At 39.5% G+C, this 12,941-nt stretch overlaps 1 protein-coding gene across 2 annotated transcripts in view; it reads left to right on the forward strand.

Annotated features, from left to right (window-relative positions):
- The window catches only part of RFC1 (replication factor C subunit 1), a 72,587-nt gene that overhangs the window by 28,551 nt on the left and 31,095 nt on the right, over positions 1-12,941 (forward strand). For both annotated transcript variants that reach the window (XM_070452018.1, XM_070452019.1), the window contains exon 5: positions 12,319-12,551. In XM_070452018.1, coding sequence (XP_070308119.1) covers positions 12,319-12,551 — 233 coding nt within the window. The remainder of the gene's footprint in view (positions 1-12,318; positions 12,552-12,941) is intronic.

The raw sequence follows: 12,941 nt of genomic DNA on the forward strand, positions 1-12,941 counted from the left end.
CCAACAATGTACTGGACAATCTATGAAATAGAGAAAGTCCTATTTTCAAGGGCTTATAAACTATCAGGTTATCTTTTTTAAATACTAAAAATTGTAACATAAGGAAACAATTAACAGTGATAGAAATATCTTCCAAGGATATTTGGGCATGAGAGAAATCGCTTTTATTTTGGAGGTTCAGGAAGCGTTTCCTGGGGGAGAGATTCAATTTGTAAACTTTCATAGATTTACTTAAACTGATTACTCCTACCTAGTATTGTATTATACCTTGTATTTTCTTAATTACAGTATCATCTGTGTGGGGATCTCTTACTCTACTTGAAATCCCTGTGTCCACAGTGAAAGGCAGGGGGAGTTTGACCATAATAGAGTTAACATATGTTTTGTGTCATATGGTATTGTAAATTTTTCTCAAAGCAGTTTTTTATAGACTTCATGAACAGAATAACATTATTATGTGGCTTGTATTTCCTATCTGTCTCATTGATCTTTAAAACTACCTTATGTTTAGGGCTGACTTACCTTAGGAAAACTTACTTTCAAAGAATCAACTTTCAAACCATCGCACAAACCTTCACTGTGGATGAATTCTGTAGTTCTTTGGATGTCCCCTTCCACTTTTTTTTTATATCATCTAATTTCATATCTTCCAATTTGATGAACATATCTATGTACATTTTTCTGGATCATTAGTAAAATGCAGGAGATGCAGAAGATATTTCTGCATCATTAGTAAAATGCAGGAGATGCAGAAGATACAGGTTCGATCCCTGGCTCAAGAAGATCCCCTGGAGTAGGAAATGGCAACCATCTGTAGTAATCTTACCTGGAGAACTCCATGGATAGAGGAGCCTGGCGGGCTGTAGTCCATGGGCCCCAAAGAGTTGGACATTACTGAGTGACTGAGCGTGCGCGTGCGCGCGCGCGCACACACACACACACACACACACACACACACACACAGAAACCTTTTTCAAAATGGACAGGATCCATATCAGCACCCTGGATACAGCTTTTCAGTTTCTTTTGAATAGCTGTTCAATTACTTATGAATTTCAGAAACCACTGTTACTTATCTTGTATTTCTCCATCTTGCCATAAATCAGTACTTCTTAATCAAGGATGATTTTGCCTCCCAGGGGAACTTCGGCCTATCTGGAGTGCTAGTTTTGGTCATCACATCTGGTGGGTCCTACAGCATCCAGTTGATAGAGGCCAGAGATGTTATTAAACATCCTACAATGCTCAACCCCCTACAACAAAGAATTATTTGGCTTTAAATGTCAATAATGCAGAGGTTAAAAACCCTGCCATGGCCTATCAGAAGACAATTTTGGTAGATTCTTTGTTGAAATCCAGACATCCCTGTTTCTAGTATTCTCATCTACTAGTCCTATAACTCAAGGAATAAATGATGGCTTAGGCCAGTGTAGTTTAATGTCAGTGAATCCTCTGCTTCTATTAAATACCTTTTTTTTTTGTTTTAGTTTTTTATTGAAGTATGGTTGATCTGCAATGTTGTTAATTTCTGCTGTGCAGCAAAGTAATTCAGTTACACATATACGTACATTCTTTCTCATATTTTTCCCATCACAGTACATTGATTATAGTTCCCTGTGCTGTACCGCCGGACCTTGCTGTTTATCCATTCTGTGTATCACAGTTGCACCTGCTCACCTCTCACTCCCTTCTCCACCTCTGTCGCCTTTGGCAACCGCAGGTGTATTCTCTGTAAGTCTGTTTCTCTCCTGTAGGTAAGTTCATCTGTGTCATACTTCAGATTCTACGTGTAGGTTGTATCATACAGTGTTTGTCTTTTTCTTTCTGTCTTCACTTGGTCTGGTGATCTGTAGTTGTGGTCACATGGCCGCAGACGGCGTTGTTTTATTCTTTTTCAAGGCCAAGCAATGTTCCGTCCACACATGCACCACGTCTCCTTTATCCATGCATCTGGCTGTTGTGCACAGTGCTGCTTTGAGCATTGGGCGGGGACGGGGGTGTATCTTTTTGAATTATAATTTCCTCTGGATATATGCCCAGGAGTGAGATTGCTGGGTCATGTGGTAGTTCTGGCATTTTAGTTTTTTGAGTAACCTCAGTACTGTTTCCATATTGGCTGTACCAGCTCACATTCCTATCACAGTGTACAAGCATCCCCTTTTCTCCACCCCCTCTCCAGGATTTGTTACTTGTGGACTTTTTAGTGACAGCCATTCTGACTGGTGTGAGGTGGTACCTCATTGTAGTTTTGATTTACATTTTTGTAGTGATTCGCAGTGTTGAGCGTCTTTTCACGTGCCTGTTGTTTTAGTTGCTGAGTTGTGTCCGGCTCTTTTGTGACCCCATGGACTGTAGCCTGCCAGGCTCCTCTGTCCATGGGATTTCCCAGGCAAGAATACTATGGTGGGCTGCCATTTGCTTCTCCAGGGGATCTTCCCAATCCAGGAACTGAACCTGCATCTCCTGCGTCAGCAGGTGGATTCTTTACCGCTGAGCCACCAGGAAAGCCCGCATGTGCCTCTTGGCCATCTGTAAATACTCTTTTTGACCTGTTCTTGATACTGATGCATAGAATTGTCACCAAACCTTTCTGGTTCTGTTGTAGTGGGGGATTTGCCTTTCTCGTTTTGAAATTAGGACTCTATTTCTTCTCTTTAATCTTTAGAGACTTCTTCCATTTTATGTCATGATTAAAAGGTCACTGATACCCTTCAGCAATTTTTATTCACAGATTTATTTTGACTAAAGCATCATTATAAGAGCTAGATGCTTTCTTAAAATATTTTTTGCCTACTTTGCCCTTCATTCTTCTTTCAATATTTGACCTAGAAGAATTTAGTGGCATATGGAGAGGGAGAATTTAAGGTCATACTGAACAGTGAAGCACCAGAGTATCTGGAATGGTTATTTGTCTGAAGCATCTCTGAAGACGAACAGACTGTTGTTTGTTACAGTGACATGTATTTTGTTGTCAGACGCTTGTGAAACTATGAGCGACACAGGATCGTATTCCAAAATGCTAAGTAGGATTATGCTATGAAAATGTCAGTAAGTACTAATAAAACAATATACAGGTGATTTATGCTTAGTTGTTATACTGAAACCACAGTCGTCACGTTCTCTCACGTGCAGGGACTGGGAATGTGAGTGGAAGTGGGGAATTGCATTTCTGAACCCCTCCCTCAATGCTTCTGGTCAGTCAGGTTTCCTTCTATAACTGGTTTCATGCCTTAGAAGCTCTGGAAAATGTGCCTGTGGCCAGTTGTCCAAGGCTTCCCTCCCCTAACTCCAAACCTCCTTTTTCTTTTCCTGAGAGATGCAGAGGAGATGGAGGAAGGGGGCGAGCAAGTAGTAGAGTATTCCACATTCTTCTCCTGGGTTGCGCTTTCTTAGTAACTGAAACCAGCTGTGACTTTCTCTGGACTGTTACTCCCGCTGTGGTGGGGACTGTGGTAGATAGCATCACAGCCCGAGTCAGTGCTTTTATCTCTTAATGGTAAATATCACTGCTTACCTACCTCACTGTATACCTCGTGGATTATTAAATATTTTTATTCTTAAAATATAACTGACTCCATTTGATTATAAGAGGATTTATCAGTAAAGAATCATGATATCTTTAGTTTCGGGATTAAAGATGGTCAGTCTCAGTTTTATTTCATTATACTGAAAGCTATCTGATTCACCACAGAATATCTGATTCTCAACTCCATAAGTTTTGCAGAGGTGGTATGTGTAATTTCTCTTCTATCCACTTAATTGACAGATATTTATTGAAGATTTGAAATATGCATGAACCTTTCTCTTTGTCTATAACCAAAATTACAGTTGGGAGTTTTGACTCACAGAGGTATTAAAAAAGAACTTAGTAGAAAAAGGCTCTAAAGACTCAGATTCCCTTTTTAGCTTTTGACTTGTTGCAAAATAAATTATTTTAAATCTCTGTAACCAGATTCTCTAGCATGGTCTCCATTAATTTGGTTTCTGTATGTTTCACACTGAAGGAAGAAAATCAGAATCCCAAACTCTGAGCAGTAGGAACGTCAGAATTAGATTTTTTGGGGGAGCTGCACGTTATTTTCTTGCTGTTTCATTTTTTACCCCGTTAAATAAATGAATGTATCTAACTCAGAGTGGCAAAGCAATCTTCTTTTCCAGGCAGTTCCTCTGCTGTGTGTTGGATAATGCTAGTTTATGTGGTGACTGTTACCATGTTTGAGGTTATGTTGTACATAAATAAAAATAAATGGTGTTTTTTATAAGGAGTCAAATATCCTGGGGGGAGATTCTGAGTGTTCAATTGGCAAATTTTCAAGTAGGTCACAGAAATTTGACATAGATTTATTTATCACTACTTTATTATAAGTTTCTGGGAAGAAGAGAACACAATTTTGCCTTTGGCTTCTGACAAGGCAGAACAAATTTAGGTTCATTAGAAAACAAGAATAAATGTTAAAAAAGGAAAACAACCATAACTTTATTTGGCATGTTTCATCCCTATACACTGTGTCCAATTGTAAAATACTTATTTTACGTGAGGTTGGTCATAACTCCTGTTAAATGATGGTCTTTGTCAAGCAGCTAGTTGCATTGTTCTAATCCCTGGCCGTTTTTGCCTTCTAGAACTTCATAATATTTTGGTATGGCTTTTGAAATATGTAGGAGGAGCCTGGTGGCGGCTGTCTGTGGGGTCCCACAGAGTTGGACATGACTGAAGCAACTTAGCATGCATGCATGCATTGGAGAAGGAAATGCAACCCACTCCAGTGTTCTTGCCTGGAGAATCCCAGGGACAGGGGAGCCTGGTGGGCGGCTGTCTGTGGGGTCCCACAGAGTTGGACATGACTGAAGCAACTTAGCATGCATGCGTGCATTGGAGAAGGAAATGCAACCCACTCCAGTGTTCTTGCCTGGAGAATCCCAGGGACGGGGTGCCTGGGGGCGGCTGTCTGTGGGGTCGCACAGAGTTGGACACGACTGAAGCAACTTAGCATGCATGCATGCCATTGGAGAAGGAAATGCAACCCACTCCAGTGTTCTTGCCTGGAGAATCCCAGGGACAGGGGAGCGTGGTGGGCGGATGTCTGTGGGGTCCCACAGAGTTGGACATGACTGAAGCAACTTAGCATGCATGCATGCATTGGAGAAGGAAATGCAACCCACTCCAGTGTTCTTGCCTGGAGAATCCCAGGGACAGGGGAGCGTGGTGGGCGGATGTCTGTGGGGTCCCACAGAGTTGGACATGATTGAAGCGACTCAGCAGCAGCAGGGCCAGAAGAGTTTTAGGGGCTTCCCAGGTGGCGCTGGTGGTAAAGAATCCACCTGCCAGTGAGGAGACAGAAGAGGTGCAAGTTCGATCCCTGGGTTGGGAAGATCCCCTGGAACAGGAAATGGCACTCCACTTCAGTACTCTTGCCTGGAAAATCCCACGGGCGGAGGAGCCTGGTGGGCTACAGTCCATGGGTCGCAAAGAGCTGGACACGGCTGAGCACGTGAGCACAAAGGGGCGTTAAGACGGCTTGCTCAGAAGTCACACTTAGAGCAGGGATGCTGCTTCGTTCAGGGTTTCTGGTGTTATCAAGGCAAGTGACAGGATGCCCTCAGACACGCCCGTGACTTTCTCAGTATTCACCTGATGAAATCCTCTCTAAGAAGTACAGGATCATGAATTTACGTTTTGGTGTTTAGTTTTCCCCACATAACTATAAAGACTGTGGAAAAGTGCACAAATCACAAGGCACTAAATAAGTATTAAATCAAACATTGATTTTTTTTTTCTTCTTGCATAACTGTATTTCACTAGATTTGCTCCTGCTTTCCAGGGGCCTAAAGAACCATTTTTTTGTGTGTGTGTGGTTAGTAGAGAAAAAGGAACTTTGATACAATTTCTTCTTAGTATAATGAAAACATACTTGATATTTCATGCAGAATATTTATTTTTTCTTGAAAATTACATTTTACTCAGTATTTATGAAAATGTTTATAAAATTATGTTTTTATGCTTTTATAAAGCATAAAAAATTATGTTTTATAATTTATAAAATTATAGGTATATTTTTGGAATCTATAGCTTGAAGATGTTTTTAATTTTAAATCCATGTATTCTAAGCCAAAATTTCAGAGAAGGACTCTATTACCCTCCACCATTGTAAAGAGATCTCTAGTAGAGAAGGCTGTGAAAAGAAACTCTATTTTAGGAATGATGTTTAAGGCTAACTTAAAAGAACAAAGTGATACATTTTTGGTTTTGCATGAATCTATTATATGATTGGGCTTCCCCGGTGCATCAGATGTAAAAAAATTTGCCTGCGATCCAGGAGACCCAAGTTTGCTCCCTGCGTTGGGAAGATCCCCTGGAGAAGGGAATGGTATTTTTACCTAGATAATTCCATAGACAGAGGAACCTGGCAAGCAAACTACAGTCTGTGGGATCGTAGAGATTCGGACACAACTGAGCAACTAACGCTTTCTGTTTGATTATATGATTAGATCACACTTTATATAGTCCTTCCAGTTTTAAATACTTTCTGTTGCTTACATTTTTATGTTCTCAATAGTGTGATGAATATATTTGTATATAAATATTTCTCAGCACCTCTGATTATCTCTAAGAATTACTGTGCTCAATGTTATGAACGTCTTTGCCAAATTGCTTTCTAGAAAAGTTGTGCTAGTTTACACTTTCACAGTTAGTGTTTATAGTAGTACAGGCTTAGCACATTCTCACCAGTACTGAGTACGAAAGCTACAAAATCTATGTGACCATCCACAGGTTCTCAGAATTAAAGAAAATCTGAAGAGTTTGTCTGGTCCAGCATTTTGCAGAGGAGGATAGTGAGTCTCAGATAGTTAATTAAAATAAGTTGAAGTCAGGTTAGAATTTTAGTTTTCTGGATTTCTGGCTCAGTATTGTTTTTACCAGAGAATACTGCTTTATTATTTATTGACTGTTTATTATAGCATGATGAGTTGCTATACTGGGCAGTTTGATTTTTAAAAATCTGATCTTCCCAGTAACTCACGTGATGGGTCGTTTGAAACTGTTTTACCGTTTGTAGGGAAGAGGAGCTAAAGAAGAGAGTGAGAGCAGTCTTCAAATGCTGAATGTGAAAACAGGAAAACAGGTAGAATTCACAGGGAGATATTTTGGCTTAGTATAAGGAAGAGCTTTCCTAAAGAGTACAGTGGTGCCGTTCACTAAAGATAGAGGGGCTGTGTTGAGTCACAGTGCTCTGCTTTGAAAATATTTAAGCCCAGTCTGTGTTTGCCAGGAATGTGGAAAACACATTCAATACATGTGGAGTCCAAGTATTGAATAAGAAAACTAGTTGACTAAAGGTAATGCATTCTAAAGAATGTGGTAGAATAGCTGGCATGAAGTTGAATGCCAAATAATGATAGCTATTATAAATTTTTATTATATCATATATTAAATAGAAAGATCCCATGGAGTCCCTGAAGCTAGTGACAGAATAAGCAGAGATGTTAATAAGTAATGAAAGAAGCAGCAAAGAAAAATGGAGAGAGAAGCTGAAGCCAAACCTTTGTGTCTCAGAAAGCTAAAGGGACAGAGTTTCTAGGAGATGGTCAATTTGTTGTAAATATTAGGTGTAGGTTAAAAAGAAAGACAGATGTAATATAAAGATGAAAAACATGGTGAAAGAAATTAAAACCAACCGTAATCCCCTATCTAGGGATAAAAGTTGCTAACATTTTATTCTTTTCAGATCTTTGAACATGAATTTAAAAGCATAAATGAGTAGATTTAGGTATATCACTAAACATCTTGTTATGTCTCTTTTGTCACTTAAGCATATCTTGATTCAGTAAATATGTATATGCATTGTAATTTTCTGTTGGAGCATAGAATCCATTACAGCATTGAATTTATAGTAGTAGATATTCTGGTGATTTGTTTTCTCCCTTTATCAACAGTGTTCACTTACCTCTGTCTTTGGTGCCACTTCATGGCTGAGGCTGTCTTTCTTGCCTCACCTGTGTTTGTCCTTTATTTAGTTGTTATTTTTGGCTGCCCTGGGTCTCTGTTGCTGCGTGAGCCTTTTCTGGTTGCAGTGAGCGCGGGCGCCTCTCGTTGTGATGCGCGGGCCGCTTCTCATGGTGGCTTCTCTTGTGGCAGAGCACGGGCTCGGAAGTTGTAGCACATAGACTTCGTTGCTCTTCGGCATGGGGAATCTTCCCCAGCCCGTGATCAGACCCATCTCCCTTGCGTTGGCAGGAGGATTCTTAACCACTGGACCAGGGAAGTTCCAGTCCCTTAATTTTTTCCACCTTTTCTTACCCGCTTGCAGTCTATTCTTTCTGCTTTTGAATGGACAAGTGCCATGACAAGCGTGTTTGTGCACTCATCTTTGTGTGCATGTTTTTTGTTTGTTTGTTTGGTTGTTTTTTGGCTGCAGCATGTGGGGTCTTAGTTCCCTAACCGGAATTGAACCCAGGCCCCTGCAGTGAAAGCGTGGCATCTGAACCACTGGATCCCTAGGGAAGTCTGTTTTGTTTTTAGCTAATTAGTTAGAGGTGGAATTGCTGGGTCTGACTAATGGGTATGCATAGTTGAGATTTTGATATATATTGCAGGTTTGCCCCCCAAAAATGTTTTTTAGCATTTACTGTTTTTAAATACCAGAAAATCCTTTTGCATATATGAAGGTCCCATTTCCCTATACCCTTGCCAACAATCTTTTTAATCTGATAGTCTTAAAAATTCTTGATCTCACTAAATTTCATACTAGTCTGTTACCTGTGAATATTTATGAGATTGCTAGAGAAAGGGTTAAGCTAGGGATTGCAAATATCTCTAATACCGTTGTTTCCTTTTCGTGGAAGCAGTGGTTGATCTCGTCTGAATTAATTCCTTAAGGACAGTTATGATATTTTGTATACGAATGAAGTTCTTGAGTGAAGCAGGAAGAACTGTAACAGAAAAACATAGTGGTTGACTTGATCCATTCAGTTCTAAGATTTTCTGTCATACTGCTTGTACGCATGGGTGGATGTAGTGGAAATTAAATGTTACTGACTTTCACATTTTTAAAGTGAGGGAAAAACTAGTAGAGGACTGTCATTTCGTAAATACAATGTATTTTTCTCCATTAAAGGAGTCCTTCCTCCCCAAAAGTACAGTTGTTGAACTTAAACCAAGTAAAAACTATAAAATTTAATAAGCTCTCAGATATGATTGGCAGTCTTATACATACTAGCTATGCTTTTAATTTTGCACTTACGGCCTAAGAAGATATATTGGGTGTCCATACCTAGGAGCTTCCAGGTTTTTTGTTTTCTTATTTTTATTAAAGCCAGATATCAGCAATTTTGTTTTGAATCTTTTTTTAAGGGCGTTTTATGTAATTTGTTTTGGCTACTAAGGTAGAATAGTTGCTGAACACTGATAGTTTGCCTGTGCTGTACCTTAACTGAGTGTAGGGATTTAAAACTGACAAACAATAAATTATAAAAAAAAATTGTTTGGGTTCCTATAACAATTCATTTTGTTGTAATCTTAGAAGGAGAGAAGTTTCAGATTATGTTCTCTGTGGTTACTAGGACTGCTGTGGGTGATTTGCATGACTGTTGTGCCTATGTGGAATGAGTATACTGTCACCTAGACTTTGCAGAACCATCTGAACAAGATGGCAGGGAAAGTGAAGGACTGATTGTCAACTAGGAAGAACAGATCTATGAGAGACTGGATTTAGTCTGTTGACTTGTCAGCACATGGTTAAACTGAAATCCAGTAAGTGTATCAGACCTTGCCTGTGCTTAGAAGGATTGATACGAATTTTTAATTTAATCTTGAGTGTAGATTGGCTATTGTTGAAGCTAAGTAAAAAAGTATGTTTTAATTAACATCTTTGGTTGCAGGTTAAGAAGAAAACCTAGCTTGTTGTGAGCAAAATGGAATTTATTAGAAGGTCATTGTTGAGTCTCATTTAATGTAAGAATAAACCTTTAGCACCTTAAACACATGAGTTGAGCAAAACGATGAAGAGTAAGACTGGGCCCACCGTTCAGGTGCCCTTCCTTGTTGAGTTGGTGATGGCCTGGAATATGTGCATGCGTGCTAAGCTGCTGTAGTCGTGTCTGACTCTTTGTGACCCCACGGACTGTAGCCCGCCAGGCTCCTCTGTCCGTGGGGTTCTCCAGGCAAGAATACTGGAGTGGGTTGCCATGCCTTCCTCCAGGGGATCTTCCCAATCCGGGGATTCAGCCCGAGTCTGGTGTTCTCCTGCACTGGCAGGCAGGTTCTTTACCGCTAGCGCCACCTGGGAAGCCCTATGGAATATGGAACCATCTAGTAAATATATCTGTAGTCACAGGAGGCCATTGGGATGTGGAGTGGGGTGTAGGTCCTTAGGGAAGGTAGACTTGTAGCGGGCTGAATGGGCATTCTCTGAGATGTCTGTTATATCTTTGCTTTATATAATGGATTGCTTTTTATGTTTAGTACTCAGAAACCTGTAAGAGTTATTTATGCATTGCTGTTTATAGTTTCATTTTAATATAAATAGAGAATAAGACTAAATCCTTTTTGATTTTTATATATCTTAGGTACTTTTTATGTTTGAGATGGCAGCACCTAACACCCTTAGCAAATTTCTAGTGGTTGATTGAGTACTGGAGAGGAAGCAAGTCTCATTTGTAGGTGGCCTTGAATAACAAACTTACTGAGTGAAGCCTCACTCCTCCAGAGTGACCTGGAGACTGCCTTTTAGATTTTTCTTTTCATTGGATTCCTTTTTTTTTTTTTAAGTAGGCCAAAGCGAAAAGCCTTTTATCTTGTGAGTCACTGAACCAAACAAAAAAGTTTACTGAGGTCCTTTTGAGGTGCATTTTTGGGGTCTCTAGTTACGTATTGTCACGCATGCTTAGAAAGACTTTTAAAGCCAGATGTTCAATGAAAACATTTTAGAAACATAAAATGTAACACGGCAAAGTGTTTAAAGTCTTCAGTGGTTAGATATTGCTAGGTATGCCACCTTCCAAGCATAGCTGTATTCAGCTTCTTACCACCTCGGCAGCTACCGCCCTAATCCAAGGCTTCAGCATTTCCTCTGTAACTGTGCAGAACAGCTTCCTAAATGGGCTCCCTGCATTCACTTTTATCCCTTGACATTGTGTAATCCAAAGGACATGACTTGACTTGGATTACTCACAACTCTGCTGAAAATTCTCTGTATTGCATAGGAACCTGGAATGTTAGGTCCATGGATTGGACGTGGTCAAGCAGGAGATGGCAAGAGTGAACATTGACATTTTAGGAATCAGTGAACTAAAAATGGATAGGAATGGGCAAATTTAATTCAGATGACCATTATATCTACTACTGTGGGCCAGAATCCCTTAGAAAAAATGGAGTAGTCCTCATAGTCAACAGAGGAGTCCAAAATGCAGTACTTGGGTGCAATCTCAAAAGACAGAATGATCTCAGTTCCAGGTCAAACCATTCAGCATCACAGTAATCCAAGTGTATGCCCCAGCCACTAATGCTGAAGAAGTTAAAAGTTGAACAGTTCTGTAAAGACCAGCAACACCTCCTAGAACTAACACCAGAAAAAGTTGTCCTTTTCATCATAAGGGACTGGAATACAAAAGTAGGAAGTCAAGAGATACCTGGGTAACAGTCAAGTTTGGCCTTGGAGTGCAGAATAAAGGAGGGCAAAGGTTAGCAGAATTTTGCCAAGAGAACGCACTGTTCATAGCAGACACTCTCTTCCAACAACATGAGAGATGACATTACACATGGACATCACCAGATGGTCACTACCGAAATCGGATTGTTTATATTATACTACCCTATCTAAATGAGAACCCCTCATCCACTCTCAATCTTTCATTCATTTTACTTTTCTTCATAGCACTTATAACTTGACAGCTTATGTTTGTTTATATCTGTATCTATTTCCTCTTCTAGGCTCCAAGCTCTGTAGGGGCAGGAATTTTGTCTTTTCAAAAAAAATCATTTATTTTTAACCGAAGGATAATTGCATGAAATTTTGTCTGTCTTATTCACTCCTGTATTGTCAGTGCCTTGCACATAATGGACACTCAGTAAATATTTGTTGATTATGTGAGTAAATATACATGTTTATGTACTCTGGGTAGTCGCTGGGGGATATGGTGTATTACAGACCTCGCACTGGTAAATGTGAGGGTAACTGTTGAATTTAGGAGATAGGAAGAAAAAAAAGTCATTAGCATCCCATAGGATGTGTATATTTTTTAGAAAATTGGTGGAAATGGTTGTTTTTGTAGTTAGAATTGATGTTTTATCAAACCACATTTGGTTATGTTTCGTTTAAGATGAAGATGATGACTTTGTGTGTAAGAAGACAGCCTCTAAATCAAAAGAAAATGGAGGATCTACAAATAGTTATCTTGGAGCATCAAACATGAAAAAGAATGAGGAAAACACTAAGACCAAGAATAAGCCTTTGTCACCAATAAAACTTACCCCCACATCAGTGCTGGATTATTTTGGAACTGGAAGCATCCAAAGATCAGACAAGAAGATGGTGGCAAGCAGAAGAAAAGAGGTGAGTGTTCTCCATGTAGGCAAGAATGTTCAGGATTTGTACCCATTCGCTGTTGTTAATAAGAGGTGAAATGCGAATTTTATAAATAGATCAACATTTTATTGATGAAAATAATTTTCCTATGGGTAAAATGTGTGGCTGCTGTTTTGGAGCATGAAGAAATTGGCATATCACACATTGAAGCTTCTAATATTTAAAGTGGGAAAAGATCATTTAAATCATGAGAATAAATTGTAATTCTTAGTGTTTAAATACTCATAATGTAAACTAATTTTACCGTTAACCTCAGCTAGACAAAACTGGACAATTGTTCCCAAGTGAGGTCATGAATACGTAACTTCGAATGGAGCCCACCCATTCTATACGTTTGACCTTTCAGGCTGATGGTTG

The sequence above is a fragment of the Odocoileus virginianus genome, chromosome 21, assembly GCF_023699985.2.
Source record: "Odocoileus virginianus isolate 20LAN1187 ecotype Illinois chromosome 21, Ovbor_1.2, whole genome shotgun sequence".
Lineage (NCBI taxonomy): Eukaryota > Metazoa > Chordata > Mammalia > Artiodactyla > Cervidae > Odocoileus > Odocoileus virginianus.